General features: G+C 32.2%; 1 protein-coding gene and 3 non-coding genes across 4 annotated transcripts in view; 2 read left to right on the top strand and 2 right to left on the bottom strand.

The window, feature by feature from the left end:
• Positions 1 to 19,417, bottom strand: part of LOC149905637 (uncharacterized) — a 349,280-nt gene extending 329,863 nt beyond the window's left edge. The window contains exon 1 of the mRNA XM_090105232.1: positions 19,252 to 19,417. Within this exon, the coding sequence (XP_089961358.1) occupies positions 19,252 to 19,289 (38 nt within the window). The 5' untranslated portion in view covers positions 19,290 to 19,417. The remainder of the gene's footprint in view (positions 1 to 19,251) is intronic.
• On the top strand, positions 1,002 to 1,072 carry TRNAG-GCC (transfer RNA glycine (anticodon GCC)). The gene has a single exon. It is a non-coding gene; the product is annotated as a tRNA-Gly (tRNA).
• TRNAE-CUC (transfer RNA glutamic acid (anticodon CUC)) lies at positions 1,689 to 1,760 on the bottom strand. The gene has a single exon. It is a non-coding gene; the product is annotated as a tRNA-Glu (tRNA).
• A 2,253-nt stretch (positions 19,418 to 21,670) lies between the features above and the next one.
• Positions 21,671 to 21,741, top strand: TRNAG-GCC (transfer RNA glycine (anticodon GCC)). Its single transcript has one exon. It is a non-coding gene; the product is annotated as a tRNA-Gly (tRNA).
• Positions 21,742 to 22,555: the final 814 nt, after the last annotated feature.

The raw sequence follows: 22,555 nt of genomic DNA, 5'->3' as shown, positions 1-22,555 counted from the left end.
ATATTTTGGTTCAGTTTAGGGTAACTTTTCACTCATAGTGTAAGCCGAAAATAAGCAAGTAATTGGTTTTACACATTAAGAACGAGTAAATGAAGTAGTGGGCTAAGACGGTGAGAGGTTTTCCTTTACGATACGGCAAAGCTGAGAGGCCTTTGAAAGTGAGGGCTGCCACAAGGTCGAAGATAATATTATAGGGTCGAAGATGATAATAAGATAAGGCGCATTATTTTGCACATTAAAAAAAAACATATAATATAACACTATAGAAGTGAACACGTCAGGTCCCTCATAATGCTGAGACGAATAGCTAGCACTCTTAGACAGGGAGATGCTGTAAAATAAAATATGTACACTATATACAAACGATATTAATAAAAATTAAACCTTATTTATTATTCTAATCTAATGCAAATATAATTATTTTCTTCTTAACTATAGATTTAAATCTTGCAGGTGGATTTTTCATACTGTATACTTATTCATTTCTCGTAAAGTGATGAGTGATGACCATTATTTAAATAACATATTTTTGACAGCCCTATCTAATTCCCTGTTGACACAGTATCGAGGGCTGCGACCTACTTCGGAATACTGAAAACATTTTCGTTCCGTGTCCGATATTGATGTTAAGATGACACCCGATATTTTTATGGGATATAAAATATTAAATAACATATTAATATATTATAATAACATTAAATAATAACAATTAACACCTTTGAATATTAGGTATTTACATTAGGCGGAAAGTCAATGTCAATGGGTGTGTCTGGAGATATCATAGTCAATGGTCAAACAAATAAAAAATTCGCTCACTTTACTTTAAAATATTTATACAAGGAAAGAAGTGGTAAATATTTACTGAAATTTAAAATTGAATAAGCTTTCTATTTCACAATTAATTATAGCATATCAAATTGGTTAAGATAGTGAAAATATAACATTAAAATATTAACTAGGTATATTATTTTCTAATTCGTCTTTTCAATAATAATGATGTAGCATCGGTGGTTCAGTGGTAGAATGCTCGCCTGCCACGCGGGCGGCCCGGGTTCGATTCCCGGCCGATGCAATTCTCCTTTTGTTATTATTTTTGTTGCACAATGGTTATTATCATATATAATTTTGGTTCATTTATTTTTTTCATGTGATATTTCTATATAAAAAATATATTAAAATAATTGCATCCGTGAAATTCTTGAAATTTCTTCTTTACGCGTCTCAAGAAGTTTTACTTCAAAATATAAATTTTAAAAATATTATGTAACTAAAAAATGTACTGTACATACACCCTAGATACTTCAAATAACGTATTATTAATAAATTTGTCCCACTTAGTTAAAACGAAACAGTGACACATCATCTAGGTCACTAATCACGGTTTAAATTTAACCAGAGTTTAAACATTTAAACAGTCACACCTTTCACTTATAACTAAAATTTATCACAGCGAAAAGTAAAAGTGCTTATGAATGAAAATAACTTTTTTGAATATTAGTAACATGATTTTTTTTCTCCGAATATTACTTTTTTTCAATAGCACTTTAATAGTTTAAATTCGATCTTTAAAATTAAATTAAAAATATCGTTCAAGTGAAAACTTATAATATCAAGAAAAATAATGTTATTTCCATTAAACATACACGAGAACAGTGTTATAAAAATTAAACTAATACTAAAAAAAGAGATTCCGATACCGGGAATCGAACCCGAGCCTCCTGGGTGAGAGCCAGGTATCCTAGCCACTAGACCATATCGGATGTTAAATCTTGTACTGAAAATGAGCTCTATATCATGCTCTTAAACTGTGTAATTATATTATTGAAAATTAAAACAAAAATATGTTTCATGTCAGAAACATTAGCTTCCTGATTGAGAGCTGTGAGTGTCCGTTTGTCTGTTCGTTTAGGCCGATCTTTAAAACTACGCGACACGACGGATTTTGAAGAGGTTTGTTTTAATAGAAAGAGTGGTTCTTGAGGAATGTTTTACTGTAATATAATTGGTTAAATTTTCTACAAAGCGGACAAAACCAGGCGCTAAGCTAGTCTAGTATATAAATAATTCATTATTACGTAATGACAAGGTGTGGCAAACAGCCGTTGCTAATGGTGTATGGTTAAATTTATAATTATTGATAAATATCTATTTATTTACATATTCCATGATAAATATTTATTGCCTATTGTAATACTAATGCGCTATTCATGTCATATTTTCTCGCCAAAATATTTTAATATTATTGTCTTTAAGTTTTAAAATATTTCTTAAAATTATAAACTTCACAGTCTTTCTTTGTTGGTTTTGAAATATTCTTTTAGTTTTTAATAGACTTGCAAATTGTCAAAGTGTAGACCACTGCTTTTACCGATTTCGTTGTGCGAATATATATGTACATATAACGAATATAAAGCATTATTTATGTATTTAAAACTAAATTAAACAGCTATTTTAGAGGTTATTGTTTGTAAACTGTTAATACAACAACGCTACTTCTAATAATTGTATAGTGGATTCGTATGTCAATTGCCTTGAAACAAGACTGTATGTAAACATTTCAAAATACACCAATAAACATTTTGTAAGCTGTGACGTCATCTGTTTGATTTATACAAGTATGAATAAGGCATTGTCATTTGGCATTTGGTTATTAACAAGCGTCTATTTATCGTTAGTACAATAATACACGCACTTAACATTTACCTACCTATAGAAAGGTATACTGTGAAATAGGAGATTAAAATCGACTTACAGAGGCTTAAACCAAGCTTAAACCATTTTGTACTATGCTTAAATGAACTATGCGTGAAATGCTATAGTTGCAAAATAAATGATAGACAAAAACTTCACTGCATACAAAATTTATTTTTTTTACCAAAAATAAATCGATTCGTGGTCAAGAATTTTTGAAGAATAAAATCGCGCCAAAAGTTCTCTATTTTTTTGTTATCTATACAAAATGTCACTTTCACAATTACTCGTATAAATATACGACTCTAGCACCCATTGAAACACAAAAAAAGATAAATAGGGCTATCCACAATTCTAGCATGGTGATTATGGACAAAAACCTCAGTATTCGCATTAATTAATGCCAATAAATATTTTGATAATAATGTAATGTAAAGAAAAAATCTGCAATAGATAAGTATCAATTTGTACTTTTCGTCCACGTTTCTAAAAGCGACGAAGATGCTAAATTCGTACCTACCTCGTTGTAGAGTTTATTTCTTAGAATCACTAGATAAAACAAAGCTTGCTTTCCACCGTCTGCGTATGCTTAGAACCTTAAAATTGCGATAACTGATTTTGATGGGGTTTTTTTTATAGATAGAGTCCAAGAGGAACATTTTAGCACATAATTTGTCAAGTTATAAACGAAGAGAGCAAAGCCGCGGGCGGAAAGCTAGTAACTAATGAACATAAGCTCAAGACGTATATGTATACTAGATATTTTTATATAGGTAGTCCAAATAAAAAAAAACAATCAATCAAATGATTAATCATTAATTATGAATAAATGCTCTTTCATAACCATCTCGATATAGCAACGGGAAGGAGTAATTGACCTTAGTACATTCAATTACCATTTATAGGTAGAAACGTTATTATTGCAATACTGTATACTAAGTATGTGTTCCTTGTTTCATGATGTGTGGGTAATAAATAATGTAAAGCGCGTCACACACGGTGAAGATACTATAATATTTTATCTTAAGATACTGTTATATTTTCTATTACAGTATCTTAACGCATCCGGTATCAGCGTTCGGACCATCATTTTTCTTTTTGTCATTGCGTACTAAGACCCCTGTAGAACCGCCATCCTGTTACAAATGACGCGAAATTTTGTGGGTCATTTGTAACAGGATGGCGGTTCTACAGGAGTCTTAGTACGCAATGACAAAAAGAAAAATGATGGTCCGAACGCTGATACCGGATGCGTTAAGATACTGTAATAGAAAATATAACAGTATCTTAAGATAAAATATTATAGTATCTTCACCGTGTGTGACGCGCTTAACACAGTATAAATTAGTTTAGATAGTGTATATAATAATATGTATTTATTCAAGCGTCGGATCTTATTGAAATAATAAAAAATAGGCTGGATAAAAAAAAACTTAATCTTTGGCTATAATATAGCATTCCGCACCTTTATCCGCTTACATTGTCAATTACAACTTTCCTCGTGAAACACTCTATCTATTTAAAAAACCGCATCAAAATCCGTTGCGTAGTTTTAAAGATGTAAGCTTACATAGGGAGCCTTACAGCGATAGTGACTTTGTTTTATACTATGTAGACGTAGTGATGATTTAAATCAAATTATGAGGCACATTTAAAACAAATAGGAATAAATAAAGAAATAATTTTCTAAACATTTAATAATTACTCGTAAAATAAACTTGCTATTTATTAATTTATCAGTATTTATGCAACAACATTATAGAAATGTTTTGTGCACGTAGATAGTTATTGTGAAATCGCCGTACGGATTGCAAAAGAAATTTATAATTGCTCATTCATTCAGTAATTAACGTTTTTATGCTTTTTCCTTTCTTTTCTCGCTCTCTATTTAGCGAATGGTTCTTTGATGAAGATGGATAATATTTGTATGGTTTTATTATGAAATTAAAGGCATTAGTAGTATAAGATGTATTAAATAAATAAATAAATAAATGAATAAATAAATATTAAAAGACATTATTACACAAATTATTGTTGTGTGAATGAAAACATATTCGCCTTGAACTCGCAAAGCCATTTTTTATTATTATTATGTTATCAACTAACTAAGTACCTAAATTCAAAATAATTAGTTGACAATATTTAAGTTCGTTTTTGTTTTTAGTGACAATAATACTGGCATTTTCATAAAGTCGCAAAAATTAATTCAGATATTTTCAAGTCTCACACACTATTTAATTTTGTTTTAAATTGCTTTAGCAGTTCCCATAAAATTGACTAGTCCTATTCATTATTTACCTAAAATACATTATCTCCAATACCTTTACATTTAGCACTATTCATATAGGTATTTGACACTTGGATAAGCAGGCTCAAGGCCTTTGGATTTGTTAATTCGTAAGCTAAATCGGGGGTTCAAGGTGATCATAGTTAATCGTTATTCGCTAAATCATTGCTATTTTGGTAATTTATTACTTAGAATATTGTATTATTAATGAATCTAATATTTAGGATTAATACGTAATGTACAATTATTATTAGTATAAAATCTATGTGGATTGCTTTGTAGGGGATTGACTAATCAAAGTTAGGTTAAGTTACAGTTAGGTTTTATAAGGCTACCATTAAATATTTAAAAAAAATCAAAAAATAGAGTCCTCTTTTCGGTAATAGTTATCTATTCGACAGTGTTGAATTATTTTCTTTCTATCATAATATAATTTGCGTAAATCCCGCTCGAAGGACCAATAAAAATATGTTTCATCACAATTTATCAGTTACTAGCTTCCTGCCCGCGGCTTTGCCAGCTTTGCTTAAAACCTAATAAATTATATAATATATAAACCTTCCTCTTTAATCACTCTATCTATGAAAAAAACCGCATAAAAATCCGTGGCGTAGTTTTAAAGATTTAATCATGCAAGCAGTAAGCATAACTAAGAAAGCGACTTTGTTTTATACTAGAGGTATGTAGCGATGGTAGTGAATATCATTTAATTATGTAATTTATGGTTTGAAATTTGAATAGCTCCATATAAATGGCTGCAGATAGCTGCAACATACTAATTTTCATTTCATTAATATATCTAAGAGAAGATTGGGTTTAAATTACTCAAGTTAGCGTTGCAATATGCAGGCAGTCGTGCCATCCTCAGGGCATGCAATCATGCACTATAGATAAAAACAAAATATACCATAGATAATAAATTGCTAGGGTAATAACTAATAACCTCTTTTCTTTATTTTCTTCATTACTTGCGTGTTAAGCGAGATTTAGACGATACAATTTTCTTGTACATTCAAGTGCAATTATTGAATGCAATAAATTAAGTGCAATTATTGAATGCAATATTCAAGTGCAATTATTGAATGCAATATTTGCCCTTCAAGAATTATTGTACGCAACTGTTTACACGTGGATATAAGTAAAAAAATTTAACGCAAATATTGAATGCAAGTCTTGACAAAAAATAGTTGCAAATGTCTTCTTATTGAATAGAAGATTTTATGTAAAGTTCATTGACCATTTACTAAATAGAGAGCAAACTTTATGTTGTTATTTTTCACAAGATTTATTGTTCCTTGTTTATTGGCGGATAATTATAAATTTTTCTTACATTAATTTTTCATTAAATAATATAGAAACATCTTGTTTACATTGTAATTTTGCATTTAAATGTAAATACAATATGTTACCAACAACGTCAAAAATATTTTCCTGCATTTTTTTTTCAGACGAATTTTTCATTTTTTTCGAGACTTTGTATTATTAATATCTACAATAGCCTTTAGATACGTTGAATATTAAGCTATTTCCTCAAAAATTAGGATGACACGGTTGAAACCATATAACTAAACACACATATTATATATTTTAAAATCTTATTTCTAAAGTTAACCTTGTCGCCACAAACATCGAAATGTCGATATATTACATAATATTTGATTGTTTATTGAATGAGGTCATCCATTATAAACGTAAACTTTTTTCGAGGGTAGATGGTTAAAAAGAGCACACGTTTTTCTTCAGACTTAAAAGTTTAAAATAAGTATTTATTTACATTTTTATGGTAAAACTAGTGTAATGCTGGTTTAAAAGTTTGTACATACCAGTATAAATATCCTCTACTAATTCACATCACTTTTTGGCAACTACATTTAAAATTATAAGAGATAAAATATGGATGACATTAAACACTCAGTAGCACAGATGTCACAAATGTTTAAGGACAGAATGGAAGATTTTCAACGTCAGCTAGATATGACCTCACAAAATCCAGGAAATCCCAACGCCAATCTTTCATCTGAATTTTACATGTTCAGAGGTCTTGTCATGTCATCTCTTCAGTGTATTCAATCACAAGTTGATATGCTTTCAAAACTCTACGACAAGCAGGAGATGAGAAGCAGGCGCAAAATACTTCTGGTACATGGTGTTCCTGAGACACAAAAGGAGAACACTGCCAATGTTGTCTCCAAGGCACTCGGTGAACATGGTGACATCGCTGACATTTCCAAAGATTTAAATGAATGCCACAGAATTGGTCGTGCAACTAATAATAAACCTAGACCTGTTCTTATAAAGTTTAAGGATCTTGAAGTCAGAAACCGAATTTGGTTTTCAAAAACCAACCTCAAAGGGTCCGGCATAACCTTATCCGAATTTTTAACTAAACCAAGACATGACATTTTCATGGCAGCCCGTCAGCGGTTTGGCATTTCTAACTGCTGGACAAGGGATGGAATTATTTACATAACCAGCCAAGGCAGGCGCTACAAAATCTCTTGCCAAATGGAATTTGAAGCTATCCCGGGTCCTGTATCTGATTCTGCTCCAATACCTGCTCGTGCCCCACAGCAAGATAACACTAAAGATCAAGTGGCTACAAATATTCGCACACGGCGTGCCCAGAAAAAGTAATCTTGTTTGGTATATTACTATCTTTTTTTTAATAATATAATTTCCAACATGTTTTGTTAGTTTCTCAAATAATTTTTAGTTAGTAGTTTGTCTTTATTTTAAACAGCTGTATGTTTTTAAATTAAGTAACTTCTACATTTAATTTCATTTAAGATGTTAAATTTTACTTTCACTTTCACTTAATTTTAGCTTTTTAAGATGGCAGGTAGATACAAAAATAATATATTTATTTTGTTTACTAGAACTTAGAAGTCAGTATTAGATCATTATTAATTGTAAACTATTTCCTTATCTGTCAAGTGTCAACCATCAACAGCTGTCATATGTCATTCAGTTTTTAAGGTTGTGGCTACAAGTCTTTTTGCAATGTCTTACAATTGTTGTTAAATATTTCTTTCAGATGCTGGTCAGTACAAACTAACGTTATTGATATATATTTTTACATTTTATTATATATATATATATATATATAACAAATTTATTATTATATAAGTATTTTATTTGAATTTTGTATTCTATTTTATATTTGCAATCGTTATTGCCTGATGTCGGTCATTACTGATACTTCCAGTAATATGTCGTATTGTACTGTGGATTCTGATAGCGACGGTAGCTACTACAGCACAAGTTTTGTCCCCTTAAATGTAGAACTATCAAATGTTTTCTCTGATACCCGAAAAACCTTCAACGTTGTCCATATCAACGCACAAAGCATTCCGGCGCACTATACCGACATGCTTACATCGTTCGAGTCAAGTAATATCCACGCAATCCTAGTCTCCGAAACCTGGTTCAAACCTTGCTTATCCTCTTCTTCTTATTCTCTCCCCGGCTATCAACTTATTCGCAACGACCGTACCGGTAAAACTGGTGGGGGCGTTGCGATCTATCTTCGTTCTTATATACCTTTTTCCGTTGTTAACCAATCATCCCAACCTCCTCCTACCGATGCTGCAGAACATCTTCTCCTTGAAGTTATCCTATCCCATTCCAAAATACTCCTTGGCGTTTTCTATAGTCCCTCCCTGCTAATTGATTACTTTTCCTCCTTAGATGCTACCTTTGATAAATACATACCTTTATTTGATAAATGTATATTTATGGGAGACTTCAATACTTGCCTCTTAAAGAAAGATAGTCGTTCCAAAAAATTTTTAACTTTAGTTGACACGCATAACCTTAGTCTCCTTCCACTCGATGCCACTCACCACCTCCCGAACTGTACTCCTTCTCTCCTCGACGTAATCATTACCTCCTCTCCCGAACTGGTGTGCAAACACGGACAACTCCCTGCTGACATATTTTCCCACCACCATCTCCTATATTTATCATATAATATCCGTCCACCAAAAGATAAGCCCAAAACTATCTTGCGGCGCAATTTTAACAGTATAGATAACAATGCGCTCCAAAACGATGCCCGTAAGATTAATTGGTCTCCTCTCCTAACTTCCACGTCTCTAGACGAAAAGGTCTCCTATTTTAACACCTGCTTAACGAATCTTTACGATGTGCATGCACCGTTTAGAAGAATAAAAGTGAAGCATCTTCCTGCGCCCTGGCTTACGGAAGAATTGAAAACTTTATTGAAGGCCAAAGCTCGTGCCAAGGCCAAATTTAAGCGTGTGAAATCTGATGCGAGTCGAGAGAAATATCACAAGATAAGGAATCGTTGTAATACATGTTGTAGGGACGCACAAAGACGTTATTTCCATGCTTCTGTCGAGAGTGGTGATCCCCCTGTAATATGGAAATTTCTAAAAACCTTAGGCATTGGTAAGCAACGCAATGTGTCAAATACTGCCAACATAAATCTTGAACTGCTGAATCAGTATTTTTCCAATCCACATTGTGTATTTAATAATATAAATAAGCAAATGACATTAAAATCGGTTTCAGAAACACCAGCACTGGATTTCCCCCCCTTTGTGTTTAAGCAGTTTACCGAGTGTGATGTTAGACGCAGCATATTGTCCATTGCGTCGAATGCGGTTGGTTGTGACGGTATTGGTCGTAAAATGATCCTTCCTATCCTAGACCTCGTAATTCCTGCCATAACAAACATCCTTAACTTTTCTTTATCCTCAAGTACATTTCCTAAGTCTTAGAAAGATTCCCATGTTATACCTTTGCCCAAGAAAATTAATCCATCCTCCTATTCTGACTACCGTCCTATATCTATCCTGACATTTCTTTCAAAAATCCTTGAAAGATTAGTGCACGAACAACTGCAACGGTTCCTCAACCTGCACAATCTTCTTAATCCTCTCCAATCCGGTTTCCGCTCCGGTCATAGTACGACCACTGCACTAGTCAAGATTACCGACGACATTCGATACGGGATGGACAATAAGAAGCTCACTGTCTTAACATTACTAGATTTCAGTAATGCTTTTAACACTGTGGACCATGATGTGCTTCTAAGTCTACTGCGCTGCCTCAACATATCGACTCCTGTAGTTGACTGGTTCTCCAGTTATTTACACGGGCGACGTCAGCGAATATGCATAGATGAGGTTGTATCATCGTGGTGTGATGTCAGTGCTGGTGTTCCTCAAGGCGGGGTCTTGTCCCCCTTACTATTTTCCATTTTCATTAACACTATTTCAAGTAAACTCTCATGCGACTACCACATGTATGCCGACGATCTCCAAGTCTACACCCAATCAACCCTTGACGATTTACACCAGGCTATCAATTCAACTAACAAGGATTTGCATAGCATTTTAACTTGGAGCTCGGCATATGGCCTGAAAGTAAATCCGTTAAAAACTCAGGTTATAATTATTGGTAGTCCTTCTTTAATTGCAAGGGTTAATTGGGTGAACCTCCCGCCTATTATCGTTGACGGTATCGCAATTCCCTATAGCGAAACTGTAAGGAACCTTGGGGTATACTTCGATAATACTCTATCCTGGAGGCATCACATCAAACAGGTAAGTAAGAAAGTTTATGCCACAGTTGCTTCTTTGCGACGCTTACAAAATTTCCTCCCTCTCCCAACCAAAATTCTGTTAGCACAATCCCTTCTCTTGCCCATACTCGACTACGCCGATGTAAGCTTTGTCAATATCACCGTGGACCAATTAAACAAGCTTGATCGTCTACAAAATCTTTGTATACGATTCATATTTGGTCTACGGAAATACGACCACATATCTGAGTTTCGGTCTAAACTCAAATGGCTACCGATCCGATTTCGCCGGGATGCACACGTGCTGCATCTTCTTTACCAGGTTCTGTTTTGTCCAAAAATGCCGGAATATCTTAAAGAAAAATTTGTGTTTAGAGGCAACAACGATGTACTTGTTCGGTCTACCGAAATGCTTCGACTACGAATGCCACCACATCTCACAAGCTTCTACGATAATTCGTTTACCGTTCAGGCAATCAAATTGTGGAATGCTTTACCTGGACCTATAAAGAATGCACAGTCCTTAAATAGTTTTAAAGTAATGTTACGCAATTATCACCTTTCTTGCTGTACTTAATATTATATACTCCGTTATGTTTACTATTATGTATTTTTTTTTTCTTTTATTCGATTGTAAATATATATGTATTTAATGTATGTATTATATTGTATTTATTTATTATGTATATTTTATATTATTGTGTCTGTGTTATACCTATATTATGTTAATACTTATATTATATATTTTTGCTAATTGCTCTGCCCTACTCCTTTCCTTTAATTTAATTTCTCTCCGTACGTCTGGTTGTCTGGAAGAAATCGCTGCATAGCGATAAGACCGCCAATTGTTTGTATGTATTCCTAGGTTAAGTTTTATTGTAACTTTCAATAGCAAGCAATAAAGAATTAATAAATAAATAAATAAATAAATAAACGTAAAAATATAAATTTAAACTTGAAACTAATTTTATAAAAATAAAAAAAAAATACTCAAATAATAATCCAATCATTTTACGACGTAAATAACATCATTATTATTGTTTCTTTTATTTATTTATCTATTTGATATGCTTCAAAACTACGCAACTGATTTTGATGCGGTTTTTCTAATAGATAGAGTAGTTCTTGAAGAATTTTCACTAACTACCTACATCATTTATTAAGTTTTAGACAAAGCGGGCGAAGCCGCGCGCGGAAAGCTAGTAAGTACCAAATCAAAGCCGAAATCACCTAACACTTACGTAACTATAGACCATCCTGTTAATTAAAGTACAGTCATTTTAAACATTAGTTCATATAACAAACAAAAAACAGAATGCACCACATTAATTAAATTATTCACACACGATTTGTTCATAAGTCATAACAGACCCGAAACTACATACCATAACAGCATTAGAAAAATATAAAAAAGCGAAAGGGTGGCCACACAGCATGAAACGACCGGCAATACGAGAGGGCCAATTTTCAATTTAATTCACTGCAGGTGGCCCCGCCAGAGGGCAGTACTAGTGTAGTTTAGGGCTGACAACCTTATGGTAAGGGCAAAGCATAGATAATATAATACTATACTAGTACTATAACTTTAAAACTACATATAACTTTAAGGAAAATGGTATTGGTTCTGTTGCTTAGCTTGCGATGCAAATGTGCAATAACTAAGATTATAAATAGGTACATTGAAAACAATATTTAAAGTGTTAAAGAATATGGTGGAAAACTCAATTTTGGTTAAATAGTAATAGGTTAAACACCTTTAGTCTAAGGAAAATAATGCTTGTCGTGAGAACAGCTCTTGAAGGGGTAGAAAATGTTGTATTTTCAAACCAATATATTAAAATCTCATAATAATATCTTACTCTCTACATTTTGTAGATCTCATAAAATTGTATTATAGTCTCAATAATTTGAACGAAGATAACCCCTTTATGAATAGTCTCTTTAATTCGTTTACATACTGTAATATTATATCTAACTATTCAACATAAAACACATTTAATTAATTAAAAGTTGACAGCCCTATCCACGTCCAACTTGTACAAGGTAACAAGGGCGGTAAGTAATTATTAATTTCAACTAAACATAATGAAGTTATGCTATGCGTTATTAGTTTGATATTATAATCTGTTTCAATGTTATCAGTAGTGCAAGAAACATGGGTGGTACTTGTAAAGTGGTTAAAATTTATTTTCTATAGAACTCAGGAATATAAACCCATTAATTTCACTGTAAGTTTAAAAGCTGTTTAATTTTTATAAATATTCGCGCGACAACACAACAATGAGAGAAATAATGCACAACTGATTTATTTAAAACTTCAACTGTTCTTTTTATTAACGTAACAAGTCCAATCCATGAACTATCTGAAAATGCATTTGATACTAGACATTTTAGTTAAGTAGGAAAGAGTTACAAAATGAATCTATTATCAATTCATAAAATCGGTAATTAACCGGAAATTGATCACACTACTTCATCAGTAATGTAAGCTGATTTAGTTTTCTTCGTTTTCAAAATCCATTACAGCAGAAAATCCAACAAGAGATAACAACTCCAAACTTTGTAACATAACTCTATTAAACTAACACTAACATTTCTCGAAACTTCCAAGAAACGTGTTATTTTAAAACTCCCTTTTAATTACATCGCATAAAAACTAATAATGCTTGGTTTGCGCAACACCGCTAAGTAATCAATTGTCACGTGGTCACGATACATTTTCCGTGTTTTTTCTCACGTCAAGTAGGCTGTAGTAGGAAATTAATTAAAGTGATTAAACCCTCATTATTTAAATACGCAAAGCAGTCAGAATGAGGAAGATGTATGCGCTTTCAGACATAGTATAATGTGGTATTTTGAAGTCAAAATACGCTATGGTGAAATTTTCTAAATTCCTAATAACTTTGAAAAAATTATTTCATACTAATACCAAAAGTTAGGTTAACTGGAGTCTAAGAGCTGAGTTTGAACTCTCCTCGCACAATAGTAATAAATAACAGAGCTATAGATGTAAGTAGAGCTGTGGTAGAGCCAAGTTATTCTTCTAAGCCAAACTAGTGTAGAGAATGTAGAGGCAGTAGAGCCTCCTCCACTCGACTCTATCTATGATACAGACACTTAACTGGTAACCCATTACTTAGAATTTCAGAGAGAAAATGATAGAGACTAAAATTTAAACTATAGTGATGCAATAGTAGATTGAGTATAGAGTGTAGAGAATGTAGAGATGGTAGAGCCCCCTCCACTGGATGCATGGACTGGATGCATGATAGAGACACTTAACAAGTATAGCCCCCAGCACTCAGTTTTTCACATCCTAGAGCAAAATGATAGAGTTAAAGCATTATTCATATAAATTGATATACCCCGCCTTCATAGTGCACTATCCTATTGTCACTTGAAGTGCGTTGGCGCCGCGTTATCAGCGATTATCTATTATCGAATACGTAGAGTATCTATGAGGCGATACGCTCTAAGGTCAATGTAATATGTTTATTTGTTAGTGAATGACCTAGATCTGATGCTATTTTAATTTATAAAATTTAATTTAGTATTGAAGTTTGTAGAAATTACCTAGCTAGAAAATTAGAAACATACTTTTATAATTGATTTTATTATGAATTGATCGCGTAACTTTTTCTGTAGGATAAGATTTGGGCTGTTTATAGCGCTTCTTTTACAATAAATATTTACTTATGCTCTTTTTTATTTTTATTTATTTAAGCCTTAGCTTGTTTTCAATATTATAACTATTCGAGCCTAACTAAACAAATGAAAAAGCTCTCAATAAAAACAAATCATCAGCCTTTATTTCTATTACCAATATAGCTTATATTTTCTCCAGATTCCAAGACGTCGTTTTATATCTCCTCTTCAATCGAAATCTGACCCAGAACCCACATTTTTCCCCAATCTTATCACTCAGTATATCTTCTATTTATATTTAGTTATTTCTTACTGATTAAGTTGCTCAAACTAACAAGAACAGAGCTAATCAACGGAATGGCGGTAACAAGATGGTAACTACATAAACGAGCACTTACAGCCTTGCGGAAGTAAACAGAGAATTTCTTATAGTTTGCTTTTGTATAACGCTATGTGTAAATATTATGTACTATATAATATGTAAGTTCTTGCTACATGTTAGCAATGCTAGTTATAGAGTATTACACAAAGATGTGTCTATTGGCTATTAATATAATATTAAATAGCTTTCCACCCGCGGATTCGCCCGCTTTGTAAATAAATTATATACTAAAACCTTCCTCAAGAATTGCTCTATCAATTGAAAAAACCGCATCAAAATCGGTGCGTAGTTTTAAAGATTTAAGCATACATAGGGACATAGAAAGCGACTTTGTTTTATAATGTTCACTTACATAATGTATGCCGCTCATTTCTTGATCTTTTTTAGTATCTTGAGTTGGTATTTTAAGCAAATTAATTTATAAATCCACAAGCTATCCATCTATTTAATAAAACAAAACCGCATCAAAATCGGTTGCGTAGTTTTCAAGATTTAAGCATACAAACGGACAGAGTGACATACTTGACTTTTTTTATACTATGTAGTGAAGCTACTTACAAACAAATATTTTCTTTAAAAAATCGAATCTTAGTACAGTCTTATTACGTTTTAACAGTATACTAACCACTAGACCATATACAGCGTCACAAAGGATTTTCTAATCCGGCGTTTTTGTCGATTATTTTCATCACCTTTTGTCCATTGTTTCAAGCTGTTTCGAAGTCTATTGTTTCCCGCGAATTCACATTTTCTTGTTAACATTTCACTATGATATATCTTTGGTTGCTTCATTGAAATTATTTATCTATCTTCATACGGCAACACGTTTTTGGAACTGGTTGCAATTAAAAAAAAAGTTAATAGTGATAAGTACTATCAATAAATTAATTTCTAAATTATAAAAATATGTATGTTACGTAGATAGCGTATTACCAATAATAAATCGATTTTAAAATAATCAATATGGGAAAAAATTGAATAGACATAACTATTGACTATCTTTTAACAATAATTTGGAAAATCCAAAAGTGCACGCCTCATAATTTTTTTTTAATAAATATTTATTAATTATTATTTTTGTTTATTTAATAACAATTAAACCACATCGAATCAGACCCTGAAAAATGAAAGGGTTCTATTCCTGAGCATACTCAAGCGTAAGAGAAAAAAAAAGACTCGATTAGTAAAGTATTTCGGTCGCTATCGTGTTAACAAGAAAAAGGATCCGCACATACAGACACACGGACGTCCAAGACAGAACTTTTTTAAACTGTTTTTTAACTAGTTTAAATAACAAAAATGACATCAAAAATATCATGAACGTTAAAAATAGTGTTTTTTCTTAATATGTGTGTGTATGTATTATCTTACAAGTGCAATGTATGATACATAAAGACATTTTAAGTTTGAAAAATCAGATGTTTTGCGCGAAGTGACAGTAGTACCCACCTCAACGCTTCGCTTATGAGGCGTGCAAAACGTTAATCTAATGATTAACGTAATTTCCTAATAATAATATGTATCTTATACCTACTATTTTAATGATGCCTCAAAGCCTAGAACATTTATAATTGGACGAAAAACATCTTGGAAATTTCATTAATCAAAACTTTGCTTAAAGTTTCTAAAAAATTAAAAAGTTATCAATTCCCGGCAAAAAAGTGAAATTTATAAACCAATTTATCATGTTATAATAATAATAAAGACGTTATTATATTGAAAATAACGTTTTATTTTATTCATTATCTTGCAGTTTTGAAGTGCTGAGTATATCTCACGTATTGTTTATTAAGACTATGTTAAAATCCCTGACTCTGCTATGCAGGGTGTCCGATTCTTGAAACTGAGACATCACAACATAATATTTCATATCAAATTTCTTGCAGCTCGAAGAAATGAAGACTTTGCATTGGTAATTAAATAATAAATAGTAATAAAAATCGGTATAGACAAATGAAAACTTAACCTCGAACCAAAAAGTAATTAATATACCTATTCCGAAAGCATTGAAATATTTTCTAATAATAAAATATTAAAAACAAATAATTACTCTATATTTCTTGAACATAAAAAAAACCTATATTATTATGAAATTGTTGTATATTTTGAATTAAATTTCACAATAATCAATAATACATCTGTAACTCAAAATCGATCTTCTGTGAGGCGAGTGACCTAATTCAGGCCAATGCTTCCATTTTGAGATGTTCAAACGAATTTAACCCTTCGTATATCAATCTATCTTCAAGCATAATATATTTATTACTAGCTTTCCGCCCGCGGCTTCGCCCGCTTTGTCTAAAACATAATAAATTATATACTAACACCTTCCTCTTAAATCACTCTATGTATTAAAAAAACCGCATCAAAATCCGTTGCGTAGTTTTTAAATATTTAAGCATACATAGGGACATAGGGACAGAGAAAGCGACTTTGTTTTATACTATGTAGTGATTAACCAAAAAAATACGACTGACATGATGCGTAATTTGAATCCACATCTTTTACTTTACTTCAATAGTAAAAATTCCCAAAAACAATATTCATATGCATTAAAAAAATATCGGTAGGTAGATATTTAAACTTTTGAAGTGAAACTTCTTTAGGCGCGTTGAGCGTAAAATTTCAAGGTCGCGTCAAGACAATACCATCACGCCATAGAGTAAGGCGATGATTTTGGTATCTTTGAATCTTGCCAAAAAAGTTTCACTTCTGACACGTGTGCTCGGCACACACGCTCTTTTTTACCATGACTTTTTTATAACAAAGCAAAAAACTAATAATATAAATGGACAGTAGAAATACCTAGAAAACTCTACTGACGTAATATTCCCTCCCTTGAGCTTTTCATGTAAAACTGTCATTTACCGAATGCAGATATTAATGTTTGACCTAATCTTGATCCAGTTTTATTAAATATGCTAATATACATTTTTCTATAATACCCACTTTTTATATTTTATTATTTACTAGCTGTGCCTCGCGGTTTTACCCGCGTTGCTCTGTTCCTGTTGCTCTTAGCGTGATGATATATTATAGCCTTCCTCGATAAATGGTCTATCTAACACCGAAAGAATATTTTCAAATCGGACCAGTAGTTCCTGAAATTAGCGCGTTCAAACAAATAAACTCTTCACTCTTCTTATAAATTATAATATTAGTATAGATAGATATGCTAATGTTTAATGTCGCAATTCCTTATTCCGCAATATAAATTATATTTACGTCCTAAAAAGAAAGTTAATATTTTCAGGTAGTTTGCAATTAAACTGTTAACCACGGTAATAAAGACTTTTTCACTGCTTTATACTTTTTGGTGACGAACAAAAATAAGTAGATATAACACATTTTTCATCATCAGAATTCCAATAATTTGTGAAAATTATAATTATGAAAAAGATTAGTTTTTGATCAAAATACTACATTTTAGAGATGTGCGAGGGCAATGTGTCGTGCAGGATATCTAGCAGACTGTGCTGTGAAAATGTGTCACCTAATTTCGTTTAAATTCATGGGTTCTCCCGCCTCGAGATCTTTTTTGTATCCTTTACAAATTTCACAATATGCAGCATAGGATAGTTAGATTTGTCACAGTTGTAGAAATGATATACCTAGGCTGGATTAAATTACAATATTGTATATTTTGTTGAATAATTGCCTACTTGACAACCGCATTGTGGTTAGTGACTTACTTATTAAATTACTGCCCAATAATGAATTATGTTTATATAAAGTACTAACTTGTATGAGCTTATAGGTACTTAAATATAAAAAATCCCTAATACATGAAAAGGCTGACTAGACTCTAGCACTCTACCAGCCCAGTTTAAGTTGAATTTATGTCATACTAGCTTTCCGCCCGCGTATTCGCCTGCACTTCAAAGAAAAACTCGCATAGTTCCCGTTTCCGTGGGATTTTCGGATTGCAACCTACCCTATGTGTTAATCCAAGTTACCCCCTATATTTGTGCTAAATTTCATTGTAATCCAGTAGTATTTGCGTGAAAGAGTAAAAAACACACAGTCATACATCCTCACAAACTTCCGCATATAATATATAGGATAGGATAGGATAACTTTATTTAGAAAAGTCCCCTAGAGATAGAAAGTTTTTATTTTTTATGTTTGTAAGAAATACTATAACGACCTAAAATAAAGAAGGTTTGAATATTTTACGAAGTAATAATTAAATATTTATCATACGGAACAACGTAGTCAGAAATTTAAATACATCAGGGGATTTTTTTCCACCTAATATATTTATCTCTATTAATTTCAGTCGAATATCCGTATATAAACCGAGTTCAATTTTTTAACTAGAGTTTACACACAGACAAATAGGTACTAGGTACTTACCTAATAATATTTTAACCCATCATTTAGGCTGCTAATGTACATCCGTTCAGAAGCTTTTGCATGATAGAGCCACAGGTAATTTCACGTTCATCAACGATAGAATAAAGTTATTTTAATAATATTTAAATTTTTTTCTGATATTTTTCTGCGACGTTGACTTTTAATTTTACGATAGTTAACTTGTTTATGTATGTTATAGGTAGATATATGAAATCTCCTTTATCAATCCATTAACATCACGATTTATAAAAAAATCAATGAATCAATTAATTAACCTGTATAATACAATCAATCGATTTGTTTAAAATAAATAAATATAAAAAATAAATTAAAAATACAAACCTTTTCGGCTTCCACCGTTTCATGAAAACTCCAAACATTTTATCCACCTTCTAATTGACAAACAAAACACAACACAGCACTTACACACACAAAATCATAAAACACTATAACTAGGTACGGACCACAAACTCTACCCCAAGTCTACTACGTAATTAATATCTATAAGACACTTTCTATTGACATTAAACTACCGATTGATTTAAGCTATTTATTGTTAAACTATCGATTGATTTAATCGTATAAAATCGATGTTTGTACAATCGTGTATACAAGCAGCTCTTATCAGCGCTTCTACGCAACTGAGCGTTTGGCATTGAGATCTGAGTTTCGCAACCAGTTGGCCAACTGATCGATGGATTAGTTGAGCGTTGTTATCAGCGACGTGTAAAACTATACGCACATGCAATAAAGAAATCCTTTTTAGGAGTATTTGGTAAATGTCTTATATTGCCTCTCAATTATTTAGGCTCTCAAAATAATAGCCGACATAGGTATCAACCTAGCTAATCCTATGTCGTGTGATATATGCCTAAAATCAGTTTTATGTTTACGCAAATTACTGTACCTATGGCTTATGCTCTATGAACTAGTACATTCTTTACATAAGATTTAATTTTAGCATTATTCAACTCTTTATTACTTTGAGGAATTCTATTGTAAAAACCTTGACGCATAAATGAATTTTTTAACTTTAGATTTCAATTTTATTTCTGAACAATTTTGGGTAGAAATTGGTACACCGTGTCTTCGAGCATTTATCTCAGTAGTCAGTAGTCAGTACCATACTAATATAGTATATAATATTATATTAACCGTACTTAGCAAACAGATACTAGTCTAGAAAAAAAATTGATGGTAAAATTCTTTTGTTAAAGCCATTTTTTTCTATTCACAATGCAGTAAGGTGAACGCACTCACAACAACCAAATTCCTTACTTCACACTTGAACCAACAAAAGAGGATTTTTTCCTTACAATGCATTTTTTAACCAACTGGGCCAGAAGAGAAGTCCTATATCTATACTAATATTATAAAGCTGAAGAGTTTGTTTTTTGTTTGAACGCGCTATTCTTAGGAACTACTGATACGATTTCAAAAATTCTTTCAGTGTTAGATTGTTCATATATCGAGGAAGGCTATATTATATTGTCATCACGCTAAGACCGACAGGAAAGGAGCACTGTGGGTAAAACCGCGGGGCACAGCTAGTCTATACATATAAAAATTGAAACCCCGAACCCGTTTCGCGTTGGGACGGCATCACGCGTAAACGGGTGGACCGATTTCGATAATTCTTTTTCCTTGAAGTACGAGGATGGTTCTTATGTAGAGAAAGCGTATATATGTAACCACGGGCGAAGCCGGGGCTGACCGCTAGTAGTTTATATATTTTTTCACAGTATGTGACAGTATATCTATTATATTGTGTAGTATAGGTACGCATATTTAGTACGATTTGTTAACAAAACAGATCTATGTAGTTTCATAGTTGTAAATCTCCGTATAATAATTGTCATCGTGAAATTATAAAAAAATGCGTTCGTTTCTCTTCTAGGGCATTTCATTTTTATTTGTTTCCGTTATCTTGTTAAACATTTTCAAAAGGACTGGACTACGGCATATTGTCAACAATGAAATATTATGTAAAATTATGTACAATAATAGAGATTGATCGTAAATAGAGCCTCTACAATTACTTTAGCTGTAGATACCTACACCACGACTATATAACTATGTCAAAAATATTCCAGAGCTGCACGTGTACAAACACATGAAAAACAATTGAAATATTATGTACACAAGTGAAAAATTCGTTTCTAGTACACGTCTAATTTTAAGCGGATTGTTTGAAATGCGTAAAATATTTTTAAAGTGAAACTTTTATTACATCGTCTCAAACTTTTTGGTCTGTGTAGCGCATGTCGCGTGTATCGCGGCTGCCGAGTAGGTATACCTACTCGGCAGCCGACCGTCACGCGACATGCGCTACACAAAGCAGTGTTCGGAACCGTTCGAACAGTTTCACTTTTACCGTGGTTTCATAAAACCACACAACATTTTTTTCATAAGGTACCTTTGAGTTGCGTTTAGGTACGCTACACTATCTTCAATAACTACTAAGAGCTTTTCCATGCATTCTCTATAGATATCAACATTTTCAAGCAAATAATAAATGTTCATTAATCTTGGTGTGAAAATTAAAACAATAGAGCAAATAGATAAAAGTTCGAATTAAGGTTCGAATCTATACTTATGTAAAATGTTTAAGATAACGAATCTTCAGCTGTAGCCTGTTAGTAGGTAACACGAAATAAATCTCAATGTATAAATATTATTACAATAGTATAAATTGAACCAATTTCTTTAAAAAATAAGCTAGGTGTAAAAATTGTACTTCTATTTCAGAAGATTATGCGTAGCATCGGTGGTTCAGTGGTAGAATGCTCGCCTGCCACGCGGGCGGCCCGGGTTCGATTCCCGGCCGATGCAGTAACCTTTTTACTTTTTCCATCTAAATCATTATTTCTTTTAAACATTATTATTTCAAACCCCCAAAATTTAACTTTAATCTCACTTGAATTTTTTTTTCTCCAAAATTTTATCAACAAACATCTCCATTTTGCACAATGCACAACCATACATATTTAAATCTTTTTTGTACATTGAAATAATTAGCTAATGCATATAAACATAATAATTATACACAATGTTTACATACGCACAGCCAGCAGAGCATACAGGCCGGTCACGCTTTCCTATCACCACACTGCTTGAACATTAATACGTACTTACTGTTAAGAAAACTATGAACAAGTATACGTGAATACATCTTTTCCATCACTGGGGGTTAATGAGAATCACTACATTAATATAGATAAAAACATTTACCGATATAGGTACTATTTATTATACCGATGGAAGAAAACCTATGAACCCAAGCGAATAAAAATACAATTAATTTGCTGGTTATATTTTCCGCTTATACCCAAAACCATAAAAATATGATGACACCCGATATTGTTGCAGATATAAAAAGCCAAATAACGATCAATAAAACCCATAAAATAAGAGAAAGTCAGGGTATTTCATGTACCAGAGAATCTGGAGCAATATTAAATCGTATACAACTGTCAATGATGATAAGATCCACGAACAGATAACAGTTTTGATATTCAATATAATTGACAGCATAATACTGCGATCGGACATAAGTATATATTACAGATATGGGATTGGTATTGCTAATAAATCAATGGAGACATTTTTAATAGTCTAATCCAACTAAATTGATGATTGGGTAACG

Source organism: Colias eurytheme, chromosome 9 (assembly GCF_061535395.1).
Source record: "Colias eurytheme isolate Ceu_HAF_F1 chromosome 9, ilColEury1 Martin Lab GWU primary, whole genome shotgun sequence".
NCBI lineage: Eukaryota > Metazoa > Arthropoda > Insecta > Lepidoptera > Pieridae > Colias > Colias eurytheme.
The sequence above is the reverse complement of the archived record's forward strand: the minus strand, read 5'-3'. Positions and strand labels throughout refer to the sequence as shown.